This window comes from Mchenga conophoros, linkage group LG16, assembly GCF_057382185.1.
Source record: "Mchenga conophoros isolate Kocher_MC1m ecotype Shallow Benthic linkage group LG16, M_conophoros_male_GT1.1, whole genome shotgun sequence".
Lineage (NCBI taxonomy): Eukaryota > Metazoa > Chordata > Actinopteri > Cichliformes > Cichlidae > Mchenga > Mchenga conophoros.
In genome coordinates this window covers 11528485-11554940 of record NC_140541.1, presented here as the reverse complement: position 1 = coordinate 11554940, position 26456 = coordinate 11528485, and the positions used below count along the sequence as shown (strand labels likewise).

The 26456-nt window shown below is 43.0% G+C and overlaps 1 protein-coding gene and 1 pseudogene across 2 annotated transcripts; both read right to left on the bottom strand.

Annotated features, from left to right (window-relative positions):
• Positions 1-1269: 1269 nt before the first annotated feature.
• LOC146556348 (trace amine-associated receptor 13c-like) lies at positions 1270-6178 on the bottom strand. 2 transcript variants are annotated; one of them, XM_085248620.1, is made up of 3 exons: positions 6157-6178; positions 2508-2652; positions 1270-2262 (listed from the first exon to the last, which is right to left on the bottom strand). In XM_085248620.1, the coding sequence occupies exons 1-3, from the start codon at positions 6176-6178 to the stop codon at positions 1446-1448; spliced, it is 984 nt and encodes a 327-aa protein (XP_085104746.1). In that variant the 3' UTR covers positions 1270-1445. The 2 variants fall into 2 exon arrangements, with proteins under 2 accessions (XP_085104746.1, XP_085104744.1); XM_085248618.1 differs by lacking the exon at positions 6157-6178 and having other exon boundaries at positions 2508-2674.
• A 7268-nt stretch (positions 6179-13446) lies between these two features.
• On the bottom strand, positions 13447-14661 carry LOC146556347 (trace amine-associated receptor 3-like; annotated as a pseudogene).
• Positions 14662-26456: the final 11795 nt, after the last annotated feature.

The window sequence follows — 26456 nt, the reverse complement described above, 5'->3', positions numbered from 1 at the left end:
TATGTCTGTCAGCTGTTCCCCCATGTGTCCCCACTTCCCCTGATCACCTCATGTCTGTATTTAAGCCTTTTGTTTTCTTCATGCCATTGTCGGTTCGTCTGTTTATCTCACCAGGGTCACAGTTTTAGTCATGGTCTTAGCCTGTTTACCTCACCTCAGTCATAGTTCTAGTTTTCATCTGTTATGTATTATTAGTCTTAGTCATGGTCTTTGTTTATTATTTTTCCACCACAGTCATAGTTTAGGTTTTGGTCTCAGTACCATTTAGTATTTTGTTTCTTAGTGTTTTGCCTGTTTGTTTTTGGTCTCTTGGTTCATTTCCCTGCCGTCATCGCATTAAAGGTTCACCTTTCTGTTAATCATTACAATTCCTCGTCATCATCTGCTTTTGGGTCCTGTTTCCACACACATCGGTGCACCCCGCCGTGACAACATCAAACTTATTGGTAATGGTAATATCACATATATATCATATATCAAGGTGATCCCTCACGTGATCCAAATGTTTTTTTAATCTGGTTAGTGTGCCAATTAGAAATGAGAAAATTACATTAAATACACATACATGCAGAGGTATCACAGTAAAAGCCATGCTTACTGTATTTCTAAAAAGGCACAAGTTCTCACCAATAATAAACTGAGATGATTAAACAGGTTATTTAAACAGTTTCTATTTACATTTATGTTCTCCCCCTAAATCCATAGCTGTGTTGTTGTAAGCAGTTATCCTGTAGGTGAACAGTACTATCCCCCCACAGCAAGTGACCCTCTCCTTAACTCATATTTAAATATTAACGGCAGGCTCCCCACACAGGTGTATGCTCCACACAATCATCAAGTATGTTAGCATGGAAAAAAACAGCTCTGACAGAGCCGCAGCTCTTGCACGTTACACACATGGAAAACCCACAGTTTTGTCCGTGCGTTTTGTTTACCTCTCTAACTGAGCCCAGGACTGAGACTAATTTTACATATGTGCGTACTAATGCTGAAGGCGCTGCCATTAAAGACTGCTGCGGTCTGGATCATCTAAAAAGGTCCATGGTGCTGGCCATTTACCAAACTTCTCTGTGGATCACAGAGAGACAAGAGACAATTACTGTGTAGCAGTGGGCAATATAGCTTCAAAAGTATATTGCAATACTTGGGCAAATTTGCGATAATGATAATTCTGATGATATACAAACAAAATGCTAATTAGCAATGGGTGAGTTCAGATTACAGGTAGCAGCATTTAATAGGGCCAACATGAAAAATATTTTCCATCCTTCTTTTCCAACAAGTTACTGTCATCGATGACACAGTGATACTGACACAGCATCATTTCCAGCGCCACAGAATAACACAAATGGAAGCCCAAAAGTAGCCAACCAGTAGGGCAACAAAATAACTCAACAATTGTTCAGTGTTCCTTTTATTTGTTTTTTTGTTTTGTTTTGTTTTTTTTACAGAATGCTAATCTCACAGGAGCCAGGCTGCAGTATGTGTAAAGAGATTATGAGTTTCACAGCTTTTCTAAACCAGGGGTAGAGCAGTGCATAGATCAAAGGGTTTAGACATGAGTTAAAATAGAACAGATAGAGCAAAAAGGATACAGATGAACTATTGAGTAGGTCGTCCCTGGCAAGAGTAACACAATAATAAGGGCAGAAACACAGTAGAAACACAACTACAAGAACACCCAGAGTCCTGGCTGCTTTTAACTCTGATTTCTTTGTTGTTAGAGTCACTGAAAGCTGCAGAGCAGCAACTGTAACATGAGAGTGCATGGCTCGAGCCTGAGACACAGCCACCACAAATACTCTCAGATACAGAACTACAATGACAGTAACTGGAACAAAAAAGGTTAAAAGAAGGTCAATCGTTCCTGTAATTAAGTCAACATCAATTGTACATTCTCCATAGCAGGAATTATGCTTCCCTGGTTGAGTTAGATCATCCTTTACAAACAGGCTGCTATAGAAAACAGAGCAGAGCCAACACAGACAAACACAGAGTTTCACTCTTCTGTCTGTGATTCTGGTGGGGTAATGCAGAGGGTCACAAATAGCCACATAGCGGTCAATTGATATTAACACCATGTCTCCCACTGAGGTAGAGGTAACAATTAAAGACATATAATTGTACATAGAACAGGTGAGGTCACCGAGAAACCAGCAGGCTGTATTTCGGAGGATTTCTCCAGGCATCAACAGGAGACCAACAAGAAAGTCTGAGACAGCCAGAGAGAGGAGGAGGATGTTAGTGGGTGTGTGGAGCTGCCTGCAAGAAGACACAAAAATTATTAAATTAACAGTCCTCAAATCGCTAAATTAAAGCAACCCAACAAACAATAAAACATTAGCTCTTGGTAAGAGAAAAACAGTTTTGATCATTTCTTATCGACCACTTCTATATCAGATAGTTTAATTGTATACACCACTGAGGTCACAAAAACATCTTAAGTCAATTAGCTCACAGAATGTATAAGCTACACACAGCTATTAAAAAAATAACAACAACTCTGCCTGTAGTGGGAGACTGAGATGATGATGAGCAGGTTGAGAGTCACAGTTAGCAGCGAGATGGAGGACAACACAACATGAAGGAACACAAATTCTGACAGAGGAGGTTTCTTGCAGGAGGTGTTGAAGAGTTGTGGAAAACAGAGCTCTGCCACATCCTGTGTATCCATTTTCAGAGAGACCTGTAGCTCTATGTAGCATTACAAACTGAATTAGTTATATAACTCACCCCTTCTCACTCCGCCCCTCGTCTTTTTCTCAATGTCAGTTGGATATCTATGTGCTCCATCCCTCACTGTGGATTTCAATTTCTTTTCTGCAGTACCCTTAGCTGTGTCTCTCTCTCTGATCTTTCTAACTGGTATACTCAGCCTTCTTCACCATTTACAACTTCTTTTTCTTCTAAAAAAGAATGTCCTGTCTGATGCCAATATTTTCAGACTAAGTGACTTCTTACATTTGTGTGTCTCTAATGGCTGCTGAGGAGCACTTCCACTTACATTACAAATTTTTGTTTGCCAAGACCAGGGTGAAATTTGTGCCAGAGTTAAATTCTACTTCAAGTTGGCACTTGTTTGCCATTTGACTTACAATGTAATAATGTTGAATTTCAAAAGCAAAAATGTTCTCAGTAAAAAAAAAAACCCACATACATATCAAACTTGGAAAACAGGCTGCTTTGATGGTGGACTATTTCTGCCTTTTATGGCATATCACCTGTAGAATCTATACTCCTTTGAGTTGCTGGAAGATGTTTCACCTGAAACATCGTCCAGCAACTCAAAGAAGTTCAGACACTTGTCTTTCCAAGCTCCTTAGACTACAAAGACCTGGATGACTGAGAACCTTCACAGACATATCTATACTCCGCTTTTACCCATCTCTAAATCTCTGTACAGGAAGTGAGTAAAGTCTGTTTATTGAGATCAGCGGCAGCACTTTCAGAGTTTGAGAGCTAACAAAATTCAAAAACGATCCAGAATCTCATAAGTCAAGACTGTGTTGATGTGGCCAAATAATACTCTGTTTGAAAATACAGCTGTTACATTATCTGAGCTTTTGTTTCATTGCGTTGGCTAAAATAATTTTATGTTCACAATATTATTGCAGTATCTAGAGAAAATGTAAAAGATAAAAATTAATTTCACCCAGAGCACTTTTTTTTATTTTGTTTATTGCAATGTTGGATGGATCAAGAGGTTTAGCCTGGGGCAATCTGAGCTAGTTAAACACAAATTATCAATTGAGAATAAACAATTTAATAGAATGTGTTGTGTCTTTTTTGAAGGTAAAAAGATGAATTCTATGACGACCACCAGAATATCCAAAAATATGTTTAAATTCTCTACAGTCCTTTGTTTTTGCTTTTTCCAAACATATCTTGCCCCGAAATCAGTTGTGATTACAAGAATAAAAAAACCAAACAAACAACCAACTGTAGTGGCTATATTATTCTTGCTGAGTTTTCACTTTATTGTACATTTATAATAATCACATTTGGGACAGACAAACAACTAGTTTTATGCCTCGGTTTGTTAGCAACAACGACGGTGAAACCATAGTGTTGGCTCCGCCAGCCACTTGTTTATTTTCCACATAAACCTTTCACAATAAAGCTCAACATCCTTGAGATTTTTCAAAATAAACTGAAATAATGATAAAATGTAAAATATTCTCAAACATCAATTTTCTGAATATGCATCAAACAAGTTACCTCAAGTATGAACATGAAATGTAAATGTGTGTATAGTGCGTGTGGCACGCTCCTGACTCATTGTCAGGTGGTGAAAAGAATACCACTGGCATGTCTTTGTGGCGGAGGTGTGGTCCCGGGCGCGGCTGCAGGGGAGGAGTGGTGCAGTGAGCTCAACGGGGCGGTGCTGGAGATGCCGGTGAGAACAGCTGATGGCGATTTGGACTGATGGTGGTTTCCTTCCCTTTTTATAGTGAGACGGAGCGGAGGGGGAGGGAAATCAGCTGGGACCGACAGCTGTCAGACTGTGTTCAGTCATAACCCAGGGAAAACTATAAATAAATGTGGAATCTGGTGATAAAGACCTGTGTGTGTGTGTGTGTGTACCTGTGTGTAGTGCATTTCACAGTCTTCTTTGGAGGAAGCAGTCTAGGGACAAGGGCAATGACTCGTCTATCTCCAGGGTGAAGCAGTTAAACAACAACTCCTTGGTGGCAGGGCCCCTGGGGTGGATGAGGTTCGTCCTGAGTTCCTGAAGGGTCTGGATATTGTAGAACTGTCTTGGTTTACGCGCGTCTACAATGTTTTGTGGAGATAAGGGGTGGCACCTATTGATTGCCAGACTAGGGTGTTGGTACCCATTTTTAAGAAAGGGGATCAAAGGGTGTGTTCCAACTATAGCCAACCCAAAAATGCTGATTCTGCTCATTTGGAAGTACAGCTTTCAGTGGGAGAAACTTTGGGAAGGTTGGGGAAACCTGCAGTCAGCTCAGACTGAAGTTGGATGAGTGATGAAATGTTTCTCCCAAAGAAAACGCTACGTCCAGATGTACAGAAAGAACCTTTTGGGATTTACTCATCTGGATGATTGAGCATGCATCAAGATATAGATTTTGTGCGCAACCAGCGTGAGGCCTGTTACAATTGCTCCTGCTTTTTTCTCTTTAGTTTAGCTTTTTTCTTACTTATTCTTTTTCTTTACTTGGACTTTGGTCTGTTTGAATATCTTTCGTTCAGTCATGTGGATCAAGAGAACTTTTGTTCTGCTTGTGACCGCAGAACTGTTACCTTTATTGAGCAATGGGACCACAACACAGCTACTACATACACACAGGCTGCTTACTCGAGAGATAAGCTGATCGCACTGATGTCGCCTGCTCAACGGTCAGAACCACAGATGTACCAGCTGAAATCTGGAGGAAAACACACCGAGGATGCAGAGGTGGAGGACAGAAGAGGACAAGGAAGGAGACGGTGAGACAGGAGTATTTCTGACTTCTCCACGGAGTCAGAGGAAATACCGGGAGTGTAGCTCGATGTGTTTCACTGAATCATGGATGCACCAGGATATTCCCGACCACAACACATTCGTGGAAGGGAAGGCTTCCACGCTGTTCGGGCAGACAGGGACAGCGCCGCAAACTAATAGCCAAAGTGAAAGGACGGGGGCTTCCTGTTCTTGTTGACAACCGTTGATGTAACCCTGCCCACGTAACAATCAAAGAAAGGATTTGCTGCCCGGACATTGAACTGTGCACTGTCTCTCTCTCTCTCTCCACATAGTTGCCTCCGGTGAAAGTCCTGACACCTCTCCCCCACATATTACTGTCACTCATGACCGGGTTCAGAAGCAAATGAGGAGACTCCACTCAGGCAAGTCTGCTGGACCAAATAGGGTGAGTCCCCGTGTCCTTAAGGCCTGCACCTCCCAGCTTTGTGGAGTCTTTCATAAACTGTTCATGTTGAGTCTGAGTCTACAGGGGGTCCAAGTGCTGTGGAAGACATCATGCCTCATCCCTGTACCAAAGACGCAGTGCCCCCCAGCATTACAGGCCTGTGGCACTGACCTCCCACATTCATGAAGATTCTGGAAGGACTTATCCTGGACCAGCTCCAACCCATAGTCAGACCACATCAGGATCCCCTTCAGTTTGCTTACCAGCCCCGCCCTGAGGACACCATCATCTACCTGCTCCATCATGTCTACACCCATCTGGACCAGCCAGTGAGCACTGTGAGGGTCATGTTTTTTTACTTTTCCAGTGCATTCAACACCATCAGGCCAACCCTCCTGGGTGATAACCTAACATAAATGCTAACCGCGAAGACCACAATATGTGCGTTTTCCACATTGTGTGTCTGACAAGGTAATCATAGGGAGGGAGCTCAATGGAGTGCTTTGGGGGCTTTGAGGTGGTGACCACCAGGGCCACCACAAGGGAATGTCCTCTCCCCCTTCCTCTTCACCCTCTACACCACAGACTACAGCCACTGCACAGACCTGCTATCTTCAGAAGTTTTCTGATGACTCTCTGGTGGTTGGATGCATCAGCAGGGGTGATTAGTCAGAGTACTGGGCTGACCAGGTTGATTCCTTTGTTACATGGTGCAAGCAGAAACATCTGCAGCTCAACGTGGCAAAGACCAAGGAATTGATGGTGGACTTAACCCCTGTTTCAATCCAGGGGATCAATGTGGACATTGTGGAGGACTATAAATACCTTGGAGTATACTTAGATAATAAACTGGACTGGGTTAAAAACAACACTGCACTTTACAGGAAAGGCTAGAGTCATCTCTATTTTCTGAGGCGGCTGAAGTCCTTCAACATCTGTCAGACAATGCTCAGGATTTGTCTGTGAGTCTGTTGTGGCCAGTGCTATGCTCTATGTGGTTGCATGCTGGGGGAGCAGGTTAAGATTCGCAGATGCCAACAGACTCAATAAATTGATCCACAAGGCCAGTAAACCTCCTCACTACGTACGACTCTGGATACTGTAGCTCCTGTGAAAACTAAGGCCTCAAATCAGAAGTACCTGACTCCGTGGTATAATTCTGAAACACGTACCCTAAAGCAGATGACTCGTAATCTGGAGAGGAAATGGCGTGTCACAAATCTAGAGGATCATCATTTAGCCTGGAGAAATAGTTTGCTGCTTTATAAGAAAGCCCTCCGCAAAGCCAGAACATCTTACTATTCATCACTGATTGAAGAAAATAAGAACAACCCTAGGTTTCTCTTCAGCACTGTAGCCAGGCTGACAAAAAGTCAGAGCTCTTTTGAGCCAACCATCCCTTTAACGTTAACTAGTAATGACTTCATGAACTTCTTCACAAATAAAATTTTTATCATTAGAGAAAAAATTACCAATAATCATCCCACAGATGTAATATTATCTACAGCTACTCTTAGTACCATTGATATTAAGTTAGACTCTTTTTCTCCAATTGATCTTTCTGAGTTAACTTCAATAATTACTTCCTCCAAACCATCAACGTGTCTTTTAGACCCCATTCCTACAAAACTGCTCAAAGAAGTCCTGCCATTAATTAATTCTTCGATCTTAAATATGATCAACCTATCTCTAATAATCGGCTATGTACCACAGGCCTTCAAGCTGGCTGTAGTTAAACCTTTACTCAAAAAGCCATCTCTAGACCCAGCAGTCTTAGCTAATTATAGGCCAATCTCCAACCTTCCTTTCATATCAAAAATCCTTGAAAGAGTAGTTGTCAAACAGCTAACAGATCATCTGCAGAGGAATGGTTTATTTGAAGAGTTTCAGTCAGGTTTTAGAGCTCAGCACAGCACAGAAACAGCTTTAGTGAAGGTTACAAATGATCTTCTTATGGCCTCTGACAGTGGACTCATCTCTGTGCTTGTCCTGCTAGACCTCAGTGCAGCGTTCGATACTGTTGATCATAATATCCTATTAGAGCGATTAGAACATGCTGTAGGTATTACAGGTACTGCGCTGCAGTGGTTTGTATCATATCTATCTAATAGACTCCAATTCGTGCATGTAAATGGAGAGTCCTCTTCACACACTGAGGTTAATTATGGAGTTCCACAGGGTTCAGTGCTAGGACCAATTCTGTTTACATTATACATGCTTCCCTTAGGCAGTATCATTAGAAGACATAGCATACATTTTCACTGCTATGCAGATGACACCCAGCTCTATCTGTCCATGAAGCCAGATAACACACACCAATTAGTTAAACTGCAGGAATGTCTTAAAGACATAAAGACCTGGATGGCCGCTAACTTTCTGCTTCTTAATTCAGATAAAACTGAGGTTATTGTACTCGGCCCTGAAAATCTTAGAAATATGGTATCTAATCAGATTCTTACTCTGGATGGCATTACCTTGGCCTCCAGTAACGCGGTGAGGAACCTTGGAGTCATTTTTGACCAGGACATGTCCTTCAACGCACATATTAAACAAATATGTAAGACTGCTTTCTTCCATTTGCGCAACATCTCTAAAATTAGAAATATCCTGTCTCAGAGTGACGCTGAAAAACTAGTTCATGCATTTATTACTTCCAGGCTGGACTACTGTAATTCATTATTATCAGGATGTCCAAAAAACTCACTGAAAAGCCTTCAGCTAATCCAAAATGCTGCAGCAAGAGTCCTGACAGGGACTAGAAAGAGAGAGCATATTTCTCCTGTTTTGGCTTCCCTTCATTGGCTTCCTGTTAAATCCAGAATTGAATTCAAAATCCTGCTCCTCACATACAAGGTCTTAAATAATCAGGCCCCATCTTATCTTAATGACCTTGTAGTACCATATCACCCTATTAGAGCGCTCCGCTCTCGCTCTGCAGGCCTACTTGTTGTTCCTAGAGTATTTAAAAGTAGAATGGGAGGGAGAGCCTTCAGTTTTCAGGCCCCTCTTCTGTGGAACCAGCTTCCAGTTTGGATTCGGGAGACAGACACTATCTCTACTTTTAAGATTAGGCTTAAAACTTTCCTTTTTTCTAAAGCATATAGTTAGGGCTGGACCAGGTGACCCTGAATCCTCCCTTTGTTATGCTGCAATAGATGTAGGCTGCCGGGGGATTCCCATGATGCATTGAGTTTTTCCTTTCCAGTCACCTTTCTCACTCACTATGTATTAATAGACCTCTCTGCATTGAATCATATCTGTTATTAACCTCTGTCTCTCTTCCACAGCATGTCTTTATCCTGTCTTCCTTCTCTCACCCCAACCGGTCGCAGCAGATGGCCGCCCCTCCCTGAGCCTGGTTCTGCCGGAGGTTTCTTCCTGTTAAAAGGGAGTTTTTCCTTCCCACTGTCGCCAAAGTGCTTGCTCATAGGGGGTCATATGATTGTTGGGTTTTTCTCTGTATCTATGAAGCGCCTTGAGGCGACTTTTGTTGTGATTTGGCGCTATATAAATAAAATTGAATTGAATTGAATTGAATTGAATTAATGTTATGGGGATGGAGCTGGATTCCCTTAAGGTGATGTCAGAGAGGTGGATGTTGTCCAATTTAAAGACAATGTTGGATAATATCTCCCACCCACTCCATGACATGCTTGCTAGCCACAGGAGCACGCTCAGTGAGAGACTGAGATTATCAAAAAGCACCACTGAACAACACAGGAAATTATTCTGCTATTGGCCATCTCCCTGAACAACTCCTCCATCTTGTACACTGTAAACACTACAATAGTTTCATCCTTTTTGCACACACTCTTTTCTACTCAGTAATGTTGCTGTCAGTATTCTTGATATTTATTTACAAACCCCTCTGTCAATCCTTCATATATATTATTGAGTGATTTGTATGTATTGTGCTATTTCTTAAATTTGTGAATCTGCGACATATTGTATTGTTAAATAGCCTAGTCTGTTTCTGTTACTGTTCTGGAGCAACTAAACCTACATAATTTCCTTAGGGATTAAAAAAGTATGCTGATTTTGATTCTGATATAGGGGGATCACACTCCTCAGCCTCCCTTAGAAAGATACAGGAGGAACAATGCGCTCCACTTGGAGCAGAAACTCGTTCCTAACCCAGAGTGAGCACCCCACCCTTTTCCTGGTTGTGGAACATTGGGCCATCTCTTTATTCTCTTGAGGATACTGGAGGATGCATGGAGTTTGCCCCACCAGTCTATATGTGTTTTGTGGATTTGGAAAAGGCATTTGGCCGTGTCCCTCGGAGTGTCCGGTAGGGAGGTGCTCCAGGAGTATGGTGTGTGTCTGGTCATTGTTACGGGCAATTCAATTCGTTGCAAAATCTTGGTCGACATAGCTGTCAATACATTGGACTTGTTGCCGGTGGGTGATGGACTTCACCAGGGCTGCCCTTTGTCATCTTTGTCACTGATTCTGTTCATAATTTTCATGGACAGAATTTCTAGGTGTAGCCAAGTGGCGGAAGGCTTCCACTTGGGCAGTCTCAGAATGTCATCTCTGCTTTTTGAGATGACTTGGTTCTTTTGGCTTCATCAGGTAATGGCCTCCAGTTCGTACAGGAATAGTTCGCAGCCAAGTGGGAATGAGAATCAGCACATAGAACGCAAGTACAGACTTGCGTACTTGAGAATTGAGTCTTCGGCTGGAGTCTTCGAATTTGGACAGCCTTCGTCAGTCGCTGTGACATAATTGGCCTACAAATGTGGCCTCAGGAGGCCTTTTTTTCGGTACCGGTACTAGTTTTATTTTGTTGTATTTATCCGTGACACCTTAAAGGCCGGTCTGTGAAAATATTGTCGGGCATAAACCGGTCCATGGCGCAAAAAAGTTTGGGGACCGCTGGTTTAGAGGGTCTACATTGTCTGCACTGTATATAGTGAAGTTTTTGAACAGTGAAATTTGTGCCCAAATAAATTTGCACATCATTAGAATGAAAGTTATTGGCCATGTTTGCATAGCCCTTTTTAAAAAAAAAATATATATATATACATGACATATTGTGTGTCGGGTGGTGGACAGGGCTATCCAGATTGACATCCTCCCCTCTCCGGTGGGGAGGGGGCCTGAGATTGTCTAAATTGGAGTCTGATCTATACGCAGTGCAGAAAAAATGTTTTAAGAAAGCAAATAAGTTGGTGTTCCAAAAAATATGATTGTTTGCTTGCAGGACACCAGGAAAGATGAGTCCTCCGTCACAGATGGTGTGGTCAGTGAAGATGGTCACCTGCAGGTTCAAGCTCATTGCATCTCCAATCCACATCCACTGCCACTGTACTTAAGGGAAGTTAAAGACTTTCTCCTGCACTTACATTTGGATCACCTCGATCCATGATAGTCACTCAGGCAATAATGCCTGGACTGGAAACAAGCCATCCTTAAAATATTATAACATTCCAGCTCATGTTTTTGAATGAAAAAAAAATGTGTTATGTAAAGTAGAGACTGCACTTGTGACTGAACAATAAATAAAAATTTTATTTTCATTATATAAGTAATGTAAGTACAAAAAAAAGCTGTGGAAAGCCTAAACTTAGTTTCATAATAATTAAATCTGAGACTTTGTTTCATTGTGAGATTATAACAATGATGGCAATATAATTGTTTGTTGTTCAGCAGAACAGTCTCCAGTACGTTGGCTATTATACTTTTTTGCATTTGAAAAAAAAAAGTTTGGCCGATTTTAACATCATTACAAAAAGTGTTGTTAATTATTTTTTACTCATATTCAGGTTACCACAAATTGGTTTTTAATTTAGTTGAACTTGAAATGTTTGTCAGTAGGGTAAACAATTAGTATTGCACAGTCAGAAATATCAAGTTATTCTTAATTCTGCAGACTTGCAATGAATAAGTTATCCTAACAGTCATCTTAAGTAAGCCTTACTTAGTTATGCATAGCTTTTTTGAGTTCTGGAAGCTAAATAGATTTTATACTCTGTACTCAAAGTGAATAAGTTGCAAAAACTTAGTCGTCTTAAATCAACTTTACTCAATTTTTTTTTGAGGCAACAAGTTTGCATAGTTTTTACAGTGCAGTCTTTCACATTGAAAGGAGCCAGTTTAGATTGCTTGGGCTTGACACACTTGGAGGAGACCCTGGAGCAGGCACTGGAAATGCTTGAGGTTACATCTCTCAGCTGGTTTAGGAATGCCTCTTAGAGCGTTTAAGTTGCTTAAAGCATTACAAAACTATATATTAACATAATCACAAGACAAATACTTTAGTTTTCTATTTGTAAAAAACAGACAACAATATTTTAGGTTTTCTGAGGAAGTACTGTACCTTTGGTCATATGGGTCCACATTTTTGTTGCTGTTCAGATAAACTTATTATGGTAGGCTGTCTTTTTTTTCTGTCTAATTGATTGTAAACGTTTCTCCTTCCTTAACAGGAAAATGAAAGTCTATAGACACAATTAATAATATTATCCTGTAAATTAACACCATCCACTATAAAGTCACAGGACTGAACGTCACAGAACGTTTGTTGCCCAGCTCCTTCATTACCATCTTTGGTTTACAATGAACCAAAGCCACTAACCACAAAGCTACAAATAACATAACAAAACCACAAATACTTTTATATAGGGAATAATAACAGTAGTAGAAAGGTTGAATTCAGTTGGGTAATTCAGCAAAGTGCAGTGGAGTATTAGTCTTCTGAGAGAAATTAGGTTTTGTATATAGTGTTGTAAATAGTCTGGTCCACTTGTAAATGAGCACGGAAGCAGAAGGGGGTGAACTACCCATTTGTTGTTTTCTTTTGCTTGTTAAATTAGGGCGCTAACATTAGTGCTTGTCTTTTGTTTAGTTTTGTGTCATGCAGGGTTTAGGTAGCACTTTTTGAAATGGCTTCTTTTGTTTATTATTTTGACCCTTGGTAACCCTGGAGTTAATGCTTTCAGTTTTGGTGTTATTGGTGGCAATAAACCTCACCTTTAATAGTATATTGGCTATTTGGGTCTGGTTTTGGGGACCCTCTTTAGCCTTTATGTTGCACTTGTGTACCCCTAGACCGGGATGTAACATGGACTCAGGAAAATATATTGTATAAAAGCAAGCAAAAAGTGCCAGCAGTGCAATGTAGGCTTTTGCCTGTAGCTTGAGAGGAGCTTCATTCGGAGCTATTCAAGGGGCCAAAAACACAGTGACTTATTTAGACAAAGATTTCCAATAACAAACCACATGGCCAAAGGTCACATACTTGATATTATTCTATATTTTACAGCTTAGAGTTCAAATTGAAAATGATATATATATATTTTTTTACATATTTATGTACATTCTGAGTGCCTTATTCAGGAAAATGTGTTCTTCTGTTTTTAATCGTTGATAACACACTGATAGTGTACAGTAATGCCAAACAACTACATACCAGATGTTGAAAAGGGACCAAAGAACATACCGCTGATTTTATGACAGTTTTGGAGCTAAAACAACAAAATGATTCCAGGCATCTTGCATAACATTATACGGTTTAAGGATAAAAATATATGTTCAGCAGATTTCACTTATTCACTCATTTAGGTCCTCTCTATAGTATGTTGGCCTCATGGGAGCCACTGTGAAATATCTGAAGCATGACAATGTGTTTAATAGCTTTTCTAAACCAGGGGTAAAATAGTGCATAGATCAGAGGGTTCAAACAGGAGTTAAAATAGAAGAGATAACGGACAATTGATGTGGATGACTCACTGAGTGAGTCTTCCCCTGCAAGAGAGATGCAATAGTATGGACAGAAACACATTAGAAACACAACTATTAGAACACCAAGAGTCCTTCCTGCTTTCAACTCAGATTTCTTTTTTGTCAGATTCACTGAAAGCTGCAGTGTGACAGCTGTAACATGAGAGCCCATGGCACGGGCCTGAGACACAGCCACTGCAAATACTCTCATATACAGAACTACGATAACAGAAATAGGAACAATAAAGGTTAACAAAAGATCAACAGTTCCTGTAAAGTTGATGACAAAAACACATTCTCCATAGCAGGAATTATGCCTTCCTGGTTGAATCAGCTCATCTTTTAAAAGGACTACTATACAAAACACAACAGAGCCAACACAAACAAACAGAACGTTTAACTCTTGTCACAGTAATTCTGGTAGAGTAATGCAGAGGATAACAGATCGCCACATAGCGGTCAACTGATATGAGAACCATGTTTCCCACTGAAGCCGAGGTAATGATGAAAGACACATAATTAAAGAGAGAACACAAAAGGTTACCGAAAGCCCAGCAGGCTATTCCTAGGACGATTTCTCCAGGCAGCAACAGGAGCCCCACAAGAAAGTCTGACACAGCCAAAGAGAGGAGGAGGAGGATGTTAGTGGGTGTGTGGAGCTGCCTGGAATAAGTCAAAAAAGCACCATTACCAAAAAAATCTTCCCTTAAAAATAGAAACTTTATGTTAGTGCCACAGAACTTGCCATAACATTATGTTAAATTTAACTTTGTAAAACAATTAAAATAACCTGTTTTGGAGAAAGGTGTAGTGGTGGTTTTCTGTACATCAGGTTTTGCACGATCATATTTCGAAAACTTCCCAAATTAAATCTAATAGAAAATGGAATCTGCCTGAAGTAGGAGACTGAGATGATGACAAGGAGGTTCAGAGCTATGGTGATTACAGAGATGGAGCACAGCAGGGTATTCAGGGGCACAGCTTCAGACCAGTGAAATGCTGGTCTCCTGCAGGAAGAGTTGAAGACTTCTGGAAAGCATATACTGTCCTTGTTCTCCATCATCTAGATGAGGACAAGAGTATCAGCAGACACAGTCTGTTTAAGCTTTCAAATCTGATGAAATTAGCTGTTTCCGGACCTTCATTTGTTGTTGGGTGCCATCTCCAACAACGATGAGGCGGCCTACATGGATGAAGTGAAGAATCTGGCATCGTGGTGCCAGGACAACCACCTCCAGCTGAACGTCTGCAAGACCAAGGAGCTGGTGGTGGACTTCAGAAGGGGTCAGCACAGAGACTACAAGCCCATTATCATCAATGGAGCTCCAGTGGAGAGGGTGCAGTCCTTCAAGTATCTTGGTGTCCACATCTCCTCAGACCTGACATGGGCTGCCCACATTCAGGTCCAGACCAAAAAGGCTAGGCAGCGCCTGTATCACCTACGACAACTGAGGAAGTTCAGGGTCTCTCCAAAGATCCTCAGGATTTTCTATACAGGCGCTGTGGAGAGCATCCTCACACAGAACATGACATCGTGGTTCGGGAACAGCTGTGTGAAGGACCAAAAAGCTCTCCAGAGAGTGATCCGTACAGCAGAACGCTGCTGCAGGATTGCTCTCCCCCCGCTTCAGGACACCTACACCAGGAGATGCCGGACTAGAGCAGCGCAGATATTGAAGGACCCGTCCCATCCAGGCAACAAACTGTTCCAACTTCTGCAATCTGGTAGAAGGTTCTGCATCTTCCGGGCAAAGACAGAGAGACTCAAGAGGAGCTTCTATCCCCAAGCCATCCGTGCCCTAAACACACACACCCGCCCTCTCACATCATCTATAATTGACTGAGACAGGACTCTCTTCCAGACACTCTAAACCAAGGCACAATGTACATTTCAAATTCCTTTAATTTTAAATATGTTTATATTGTCTATCCTGTAAAATAGTCAGATGTCTATTCATATTAATGTACAGAATTCACCTGCTTGCTGCTACTACTGCACATTCACCCAGTGTATGTATATATGTATATGTATATGTGTGTATGTGTATATATATATATATATATATATATATATATATATATATAATGGCAGCTGGATAGCGTAGTGGTTAGACTACACGCCTTTGGAACAGAGGATCGCAAGTTCGATTCCTGCCTGGGGCGTCTGTATCCAGTAAGGGTCCTAAGGCTAGACCCCCTATGCTAAGCAAGCCTACCGCAGACATGAGCGAGACAGATAAATATGAAGGCATGCCGGCTCGGACGTCGCCCGGATCAACAAGGTCCGCGTCAGGTGTTGAGGAACCAGGGCACCCTGACGAAAAGTGGGCTACTGGAACAAGAAGGCATCGGTGGGCAAGGGACGAAAACAGGGCGTTGTTGGAATGCTACTACGCAAGTAACCCCGGCGGAAGGGGCTACATGAATAGGATGACGGACCTATGGATTCTTCGATACCCAACATCCACAATGACGGCGAAACAACTAGTAGCTCAGTGTTCCAACATTCGAAAGAAGGGACTGCTCTCACAGCTAGAGATTGACGAGGTACAACACAAATGCTACGGCAAGGAGGAGTCAGGACGCCAGGTCAGGGGGGAGATATCATCACCCCCACCCGAGATTGGGTACATAGCCCCAAGTGCAATAGGAGAAGGATCGTTGAGTGCCAGAGGAACTGACCTGAAAAATAGGATCATGGCCAAGCTTGAAACCTGGATCCCCCGTAGCCGGTTACCAAGATTACGTGAAGTACCCTCAGAAGGTCTGCTAGATGATGTTAATGCAGCACTACGGGCAATACCTACAACCACGATTACCGACACTAACAAGCTGATCTACAATACGGCAGCAGTGATCAGTGAGATGCTTGGCTACAAGTTGAACAGCCACAAGGGGCAGTACCCTCCATGGAGAAGGAGGCTAGAGGGCAAGATCAAAGTAGCACGGAGGGAAGTTAGCCAACTAACGGAGTTGCAGAAAGGTGCGACAAATAAGGTGCCTAAGAAATACAGCAAGCTGTCCATACCTGAGGCCTTGGAAACTGCCAAGCAAAGACTCACAGCCTTGGCCAGCCGCTTGAGGAGGTACACCAGAGAGATAGAAGGCAGGAGAATAAACCAGCTGTTCTCCACAGAACCAGCAAAGGTGTACTCTCAGTGGCAAGGGAACAATAAGAGAATAGCACCACCAAGGCTGGAGACGGAGCAATACTGGAAGAGCATATGGGAGAAGGATGCAACCCATAACGGCAATGCTCAGTGGCTAGAGGATCTGAGGGCAGACCACAGCGACCTCCCTGAACAGGGTCCAGTAACCATCACAGTGGCAGATATCCAAGAAAGGGTCTCCAGTATGAAGAGTTGGACAGCACCAGGGCCCGACATGGTTCACGCCTACTGGCTGAAGAAGCTGACTGCACTCCACGAGCGTCTGGCAGCACAAATGAACCAGCTACTAGTTAACGAAAGACACCCGGAATGGCTAACTGAAGGCCGGACGGTCCTGATCCCCAAGGACCCCAAGAAGGGACCGGTCCCCTCCAATAACCTGCCTCAGTACTACATGGAAGCTCCTGTCAGGCATCATATCGGCTAAGATGAACAGGCACATGGGTCAATACATGAGCGGGACACAGAAAGGAATTGGCAAGAATACCAGAGGTGCAAAACACCAGCTACTGGTAGACAGAACAATCAGCCGAGACTGCAAGACCAGACTGACCAACCTGTGCACTGCCTGGATTGATTACAAGAAGGCCTATGACTCAATGCCCCACAGCTGGATACTGGAATGCCTAGAATTGTACAAGATCAATGGGACCCTAAGAGCCTTCATCAGGAACTCAATGGGGATGTGGCGTACAACACTAGAGGCCAACTCCAAGCCCATAGCACAAGTTACCATCAAGTGCGGGATCTACCAAGGAGATGCTCTGTCCCCACTGCTGTTCTGCATAGGCCTGAACCCCCTCAGTGAGATCATTAACAAGACTGGCTATGGATACCGACTACGGAACGGAGCAGTTGTCAGCACCCTGAGGCTGTACGCTAAGCGGAAGGAAGGGGGCCGGGGACTGGTGAGTGTCAGCACCACAGTCCAGGATGAGACAAGGAACATCCAAAAATACATTGGGAAGATGGCCCCAACTGACCGAGTGCTCAGTGAATACCTCAGGCAGCAGAAACCCAAGAAAGAGGAGGGAGACGAGGAACCATCATGGAAGGACAGGCCCCTGCACGGTATGTACCACCGGCAGATAGAGGAGGTGGCTGATATCCAGAAATCCTACCAGTGGCTGGACAAAGCTGGACTGAAAGACAGCACAGAGGCACTAATCATGGCAGCACAAGAACAAGCTCTGAGCACAAGATCCATAGAGGCTGGGGTCTATCACACCAGGCAAGACCCCAGGTGCAGGCTGTGTAAAGATGCCCCAGAGACAATCCAGCACATAACAGCAGGGTGCAAGATGCTAGCAGGCAAGGCATACATGGAACGCCATAACCAAGTGGCCGGCATAGTGTACAGGAACATCTGTGCCGAGTATAACCTAGAAGTCCCGAGGTCAAAATGGGAGATGCCCCCAAGGGTGGTGGAGAATGACCGAGCTAAGATCCTGTGGGACTTCCAGATACAGACGGACAAAATGGTGGTGGCTAACCAACCGGACATAGTGGTGGTAGACAAACAGAAGAAGACGGCCGTAGTGATCGATGTAGCGGTTCCGAATGACAGCAATATCCGGAAGAAGGAACACGAGAAGCTGGAGAAATACCAAGGGCTCAGAGAAGAGCTCGAGAGGATGTGGAGGGTGAAGGTAACGGTGGTCCCCGTGGTAATCGGAGCACTAGGTGCGGTGACTCCCAAGCTAGGCGAGTGGCTCCAGCAGATCCCGGGAAAAACATCGGAGATCTCTGTCCAGAAGAGCGCAGTCCTGGGAACAGCTAAGATACTGCGCAGGACCCTCAAGCTCCCAGGCCTCTGGTAGAGGACCCGAGCTTGAAGGATAAACCGCCCGCAGGGGCGTGCTGGGTGGTTTTTTTTTTTTTTTTATATATATGTATGTATATATATATATATGTATATATGTATATATATATGTTCTTCCTCTACACCCCCCCCCCCCCCCCCCCAAATTTTTTTGCACATGTCGAGGAGCGTGTCAGGCTACATTTCACTGTGTGTTATACTTGTATAACTATGCATGTGACAAATAAAGAACCTTGAACCTTGAACCTTGAATCATTTCTCCCCTCCCCCTTTCTTATGTGTTCTCAATGGACACTGATGTAACACAGCAGTGTGACTTTAATTATTTTCTGTCCAGTGAACTCTCTTCTCCATCTTACACTGGTCCTTGTTCTCCAGCTTTAGTGTCCATGGAATTGGCAGCTTGCACATGTGGAAACACACCATTGGTGCTGACAGGTATGTAAAGGTTTTAGAGCAACATATGCTTTCTTCCAAATGGCATGTTTTTCAGGACAGGACTTGTATATTTCATTGAGACATTACTAAACCACATACTGCATCCATTACAGCAGCATAGCTTGGTAGTTGAACTGTCCAAGTGCTGAAGTGACTTGACTAAAGTACAGACCGTTCACGAATTTAAATTATTTGGAGCATGATGAAAAATACAAGAGTCATGTTCTGGGACTTTGATGGACAGCTATCGGACAAGGATAGAATAGATCCTTCTCCCATGATCCAGCAACTGGTTCTCAGATGTTTTTAAGAAAAGGGGATGTAGCAGCCCTTGGCATCAAGAACGACAGAAGAGTCTCTAACGGGTGCAGCCATTTATTTCATCACCACACACGGCTCATTCTCTGGACCTTGAGCACCGTGAAAACTATAAAATAAGAAAATATTGATACCCGTACAGTACCTTTTGAACTATAGATCTCTTTAGATCTCTTTGGCTCTCAGCGAAGGCGGTCGCACTTTTCTCCTCTCCTCCTCACCCTTATCTTCCCTGCTTAGCCTCTTATGTCCTTGCCTTGTCTCGTGTGCATTACTTTTCCCTAGAACAGTCTCTCACTGTCGTTCTCTAAAATCTAAAAGAGAATTATGGATTTGATCAACTGGTCTCTGAATGCTATTGACACCCTCTTCTCAACGAGAAGTCTGGGCTCGGGAGAACCCGAGTGCCCTGGAGGGACTTTCCCTGCCGGATACACGATGGATGGGTGGCAGAACTGGAGGATCTTGTGCCTGGCGGGACTGTCTATCGAGGACGCTGAAGATATCTACCTATTCGGAACCATGATAACAGGGTTCTTGCTGATCGGCGCTGGCTTGGCCCTGACTTATCGGAGAAATAAGAGAGCGGAACCGGCTGTTCAAACCCCCCCAAAGCTGACCGCTGGAATTGAAGCGATGGGACGAGGCGCGATCTCTCACACTGAACGCAGCATGGGCACCACCTTGGAGACGCTTACAGCTGCCGTGAAGACTCAAACCAACACCATTGAGCGTATGATGGGATACATCAGAGAGGGGCCTGCTCAAAATGACACCCTTGAGCGAAAGTTGGATCACATCGCGGAACGGCTCACTGCTACTGTGAGGTCTCAGAATCAAAAGAACGACAACACCACGGAACAGAAGCTTGATAACATCATGGGGAGGCTCGCGGCTCTCCAACGGGAGATCGAGAGACCAGTGTCAGAGTGCTAAATTCGCTGCTCGCATAAAGGAGAAATCAACAATATTCTACATTTGGACACCACGGCACCAGCTGCTAAGGCCCAAGGCTGGAGCCCACCAAAACAACTCCCTGATAACGACTGTGTGATGACCAGTGTTGGGTAAGTTACTTTAAAATAGTAACTTAGTTACATTACTAGTTAGTTCTCTCAAAAGTAACTGAAAGTAACGAGTAACTTGAAGTAACTGAGTTACTTCAAGTTACTCGTTACTTTCAAAGTAACTAGTTACTAGGGAAAGTAACTTTGGTTTTACTCAGAATTCTCTTGTTAATGTGTTGCTTCCATAACTTTGCCAGTCTTCTAGCTTGTTTACTTGCCACAAGTGCACTGTGCCACCTACCAATAGAAAGGAAAAGATAATGTGCATATTTCCACGAGAGAAATCCCACGCCTGGGCCGTCATTGACTGCTGCCATGATTCTAGCCTACGTCACAGCGCCATGTGCGCCTTTTACATCCAACACAAAAACTGCAGTCGTGGTGCTTTCGATTGTACTCAGAACTCGGAAATTCTGCCTTCTGAATAGGAAGATGTTGGTAACACCAGACTGCAGATGAGCTGCATACAGAGCTGGACTGGGACAGAAAATTGGCCCGGACATTTTGACTAGAAACTGGCCCACCATTATAGGAAAAATCATAAAGCCTTTGAATGAAAACAAACGCTGTTGTGACAGTGATGTACACTGTTTTGATGGTATATATGCATCAATCTATCAATCGTTTGTTGTAAGATTCAGATAATTATTTTTTAAAAGCTAGACATTTTAAATGAGAATAAGATAGAAAAGTATTTCTTTGTGCCCACCTCTCCCTGTTAATGCCCTACCTGGTCCCCTGGCAAAACTTTGCTAGATCCGCACCTGCACAGTTACCAGCTGTCAGCTACCTAAAAAAGGATCCTGGTGTTATTTGTCTCTCAGAAACAGTTCATAACTTCCCTTCAACTCATTCATGTCACTTAAAAGGTAAACCTGTTTCTCCATCACCTGTTCAGCTCTGATGATTCAGTAAGGACATCTCCTGGTTTCATCTTCATGTTTCCCTCTCACCAGATATCCAAACCGATATCATGACCAGCAGCTTTTTTGCAGCTGTGGCTCCAGCAAACATCAGCTGATACTAGAAATTAATATTAAATAAATTCTAACAACAGCTGATCAAGCTTAAACGTGCTGCTGTTGTTTAGCGCGACATCCGCTGGTTTCCTCTTTCGGCGCAAAGTGGGCGATAAACAAACAAGAGAGCCAATCAGCTGATCACTGATCAGTTTTCATGATTGAAGTAGAAACGGGAGAGGGAGGGGGGAGAATGAGAGGAGAAGAGGCAGCTGTGCAGCAAAGACACAGAATAACTCCAGCTTTGTGTCTTTTTCATTGTAGCTGAATTACGGGACAAACTGTTCCTTTTCACCTCAATAAGAAACGCGTAATATTTTCTCTGAATACCAGACGGGACGGTTGGCAACTCTAATAACTTATGAACAAAATAAAGTTCAACATCATTAACTTCATAGCACCCACCCAGCTGTATAGAAACTCTGTCATGCTAGCTAGCAGTACGGATAAAGTCAGAATAACGAAAATAAACTCCACCTAAACTTGGTTTATATCTGACCCAGATAGACTGCAGGTCATAACTTCTTACCTGAAGTTCAGTTCACACTTGGACCGGCGGCCGCCTCGGGTCTATTCTCCAGCCCGAGAACGTGTTGCTTTCTCTCATTCACCTGCTGGCCTCCACCACTTGCTAATGTTACTGAATCTGTGGAAGCTCCGCGATAGCCACCACACGAAGTAACGAGTAACGACCCTATCTAAATCCCAGTAACGACTAACGCGTTCCTGATTTTGGCATAATAACTAGTTACCGTGCTCGTTACCACAATAATAACGTAGTAGCTTATAGGTAGCGCAGGATTCAGGAACAGTTCAGCAGTTCAGCCTATTAAGAAGAGGAGAGGTCTCTGGAGGTTGATCTGGGGGAAAAGCAGAGGGGGCAGGATACTATATAGTCTAGATTAGTGGTGCAAAAGTCTCACGGTTCGGATCGGATCACGTTTTTTTCGTTATGGATCAGATCAATTTTTGGATCAGCAGAAAAAAAAGACAAAATTTTAACTCGTCATTTACTTATTTAAGTATTTTTTGCCTATTAAAAACATTCAACTCAAGACTCCGTATGTTTCGTGCTATAAGCCGCTACTTTTTGCACAAGCTTTGAACCCTGCGGCTTTTAGTCAGGTGCGGCTTTTCTAAGGATCGTCTATGATTTTTGTGATATCGTAAGAGGATTTGTTTTGGTTGTTCCGCTGTTGTACGGCACTACGTTGCCTGACGGAAGGGCATGTGATCAGACACACAAGAGTACAATGCTGGTCACATGTCCGTCCGGAGCGCGAAAAACAAACTTGAATAGCAAGAGCAAGAGGAGTATTACAGGAGCAAAGGAAGCTTTCATTCACAAGGACTGTTAACAAGCAAGGTGAATCAACCATCACGGTGAGAACCACTGGCCATGAGAGAACGAATTTCACTTGTGTGCTGGGCTGCACAGCATCAGGGTTTAAACTTCCGCCAATGGTGATTTTTAAGCGGATTACTATGCCAAGTGAAGAGATCCCGAGTGACATCTCTGTTAAAGTCAACAAGAAAGGGTGGATGGTGGAAAGCGTAATGAAGGAATGGCTGCAAGAGTGCTATGGGAAGCAACCTGGAGGATTCTTTTGCCAAAAAAAAGCGTTGCTTGTTGTGGACAGCATAAGGGCCCATATCACAGATTCTGTGAAAGCAGCCATTAAGAGCACAAACTCGATTCCAGCTGTGATTCCTGTTGGCACAACGAAGCACCTGCAGCCACTCGACATCAGAGTGAATCGTGCATTCAAAGTAGCACTACGCGTTCAGTGGGAGGCGTGGATGACGAGCGGCAATAAATCACTCACCAAAACTGGTCGCATGCGAAGAGCAAGTTTTGCCCAAGTCTGCCAGTGTATTCTGACAGCGCGGATAAGTGTGAAAACATCCAAGATCATCAACGGATTTCGAAGGGCAGGACTGCTGCGTGATGGAGAGGAGGACACCGCCACGGCCCTTCAGAGGGTGTTCAACTCTGACACTGACAACGAGGATTTCTTTGGTTTTGAAAGCGACAACGAAGGAAAGAAGCGGAGAGTGGATGATGAAGCCATCCTGAGCCTGTTCGTTTCTGACACTGGAGAAGAGGACTTTGGTGGTTTTATTGCGCAGGAAGAAGAGAAAGTTGGTGGTGAGTGACTGACTTTTCTTCTTGTTAAAGCCGTGTCACTGCACCTGAGCCTAAAAGGTAGACCAAATCTATTTTTCTGGTGTGCTGTAGGTTATTGTTATACACTACATTGTTACTCGTTTATAAAGCATAGTACATGTTTCGTACTTGTAATTACCGGTACTTGTACATATACATAAAAAGTTATACGAATATGTACCTGTAACTTGTTTTTCAAAATATTAATAAAAGGGATGTGTTCCCAAACAGCCATCTCTTTCCTGACAATCCCCTTTGTGCATATTCTCTTACATGGTAAGCAAACATTAAAACACCTGCGGCTTTTAGTCAGGTGCGGCTAATGTAGGTACGAAACAGGATTTTCCCCTGATTTTAGCTTGTGCGGCTAATATTCAGGTGCGCTTTGTAGTCCGGAAAATACGGTATATAAAAACAAATTAAGGTGCAATATAGGGCAGTACAGGGCTTTCTATCTACCACTCCACTGCGACATAATGAGCGGTCACGGTCATGTAGCTTTCCGTTGCCCTGGAGGTCCACCCATTTGTAGTTAGGGTGTTCCAGATTAACTGGCGTCACAGATTAACTGGATTTGGTCGAACAGATGTGTGGCAGACTTGCGTTTCAGGAGCTGCTACTGACAAACCAGCAAAAAAACGCCAAATGTGTCATCTGTGACACTTGTGAGGTTTCTCAAACACACTCAGTCAGTCTTGATGCTGTTGAATAACAAAATGTTTAAAAATGTCGCAAGTTTACCTGGTGATATTCTCATGCAAGACGTGATCGCGAAAACAGCAAACAATAAACACCACGCCGATGTTGTTCACAGGACAGCAAGAGTAAACGATCGGGAGAATCTAGTTGTCGTTATTGTGGAGTGGGATCGTTTCGGATTACGGATCAACCGTGATCCGTTGCACCACTAGTCTAGATACTTGGGATCAGCTGACTCAGGCACAGGACAAAGACACTCAAGGTAGACTAGCTCAGCAAGAGGAAACACATTTTTAGTCTCTTGAGCAGCTTGCACAGGTTCAACAAACAAAACCACAAAGCTGACATCCAGAGTTGGCTTTGAGCCTCTAACTTATGGTTTATGACCTCAGACTCTAGGATAATAGACTCTGAGGTGTCTGGCAGAACCACAGTTACAGAGGAAGCAGATTATAGCATCACTATTATCCTGGGTGGCTCAGAGTCCGTAGGCACTAATAATACCAAGAGTATCAACATTAAACCAGTTCATCATATGTTACTACTGAGAGCCATGTTTCTTTTTTGTTGTTTGTGGCTGATGGAAAGAACATGAAGACAGCTGCAAATGGTTACAGCTATGGAGAGGAGCTGGATAGCCTCAGCAGCAGTAAGCAGATGGCAGATGAATCATAGAGGCAGGGAGTGTAATTCAGTAATCCAGGGCTGGTAAGAGAGCACAGAGGGTTAAACTAAGTACGTGTTTAGCTACTGACACACAAAGGATTTCTCTCAAGTTTTTAAATTTTATTTATTTATTTATTTTTGTCAAAACAGCTTCAGTAAGGATCTATGTCCTTGAACATTGGGCCATCATTGCATTTAAAGAAATTGTAGACTGCTGGGTTTATAGTTTTATTCATGTTCCATATCATTTCTTATAGGAAAACAAACAGACTTTATGGTGTAATTATTTTACATGCAGTTGTTTTTTTTGTTTTTTTACTGTGTAAGAATATTCAAGAGAAACATTTTTCAAAAAATGCCTCTCTGTGCAAAATGGGTTTTAAAAACATAAAGAACTGTGGGATACTGTTTGTCAGTTATTTGGACAAGAGGACCAAACTTTGGCAGTTGTATCCCACTGTAACTTTGGTGTATAAAGAGCTAACTAGGCCTGGGTATCGTCACTGATTTCTACAATCAATTCGATTCCGATTCACAAGGTCCCGAATCGATTCGATCCACGATTCCATTCGATTCAATTGAAATTGAATCGGGAAATTGTGCCTCAGACAGGCAGAAATATTATAATTCAGATCAGTACATTTACATATTTTTGTATCTACAACAAGGAAGCTGACACTCGCAAGACTTTATCAAAGGAGTAAGCATCACAGCAGATGCCTTTGTGTCAAAGCAGCTGAGGATAAAATGCAGAAAAACATGAAGGTGATTTTCCTGGCCTGGGATTTTATAAAAATATTCTGCAGTACATCAAAAACGAAAGAAAACCATTAATCAACATGTGAACATTACGTCTGAAGTTACAGCGGTTTTATTAGAGACACGCCTAAGCGTTTTGCATTTTGCATAATTTTAAAAAGTTTAAATTTGTTCAGAAGCCGATTGAACAGCAGAAATTAGGTTTTCTTTTAGTAAGTAAAAGGAAGAAAAAAAAACAGCGGCCGACAGCGCTGTAAACAACGGTAGACTTGTGCGTAACAAGCAAGCGAATAATGCAGAAAACTGATTTTTAGACGGGAAACTGTTCTTGAAGAGAGAGAGAGAGAAAGAGAGAGAGAGCTGTGCATGAAGTGTGATTTTATTGTGGTGGAAGAAAAACAGTAAAAGTCAGAGGGAATTCATGACGATGTTTATGTCACGGTCGGGCGGATTACACACAGTAATTCGGCGTGCCCGTGTGGCGTGCTGGCTAGACCCAAACGCGGCAAAGGCTAGCGGTGGGTTGGAACAGACACGCAGTTATTCTAGAAACGATCAGTGCACGAAGCGGAGCTTCGGAACTGGCGTTACAGACGGAGAGCGAGCGGAGCCGGGATGAGAAAAAGAGTCGAGAGGAAAAACACTCACAGTTGGTGAATCAGGCGGCGACTGACGTCGGCAAGGTTTCGGAGCTCCTGACATGAAGAGAACAATGTCTGAGCGGCGAACAGGT

Coding starts and splice junctions, on each gene's coding strand:
- LOC146556348 (XM_085248620.1), bottom strand. CDS start 6,178: ATGATGGAGCAGGTAGATGATG. Junction 2,653..6,156: donor GATGGAGCAGGTAGATGATG/GTGTCCTCAGGG, acceptor AGGATGTGGCAG/AGCTCTGTTTTCCACAACTC. Junction 2,263..2,507: donor ATCTCAGTCTCCCACTACAG/GCAGAGTTGTTG, acceptor GTCTTCTTGCAG/GCAGCTCCACACACCCACTA.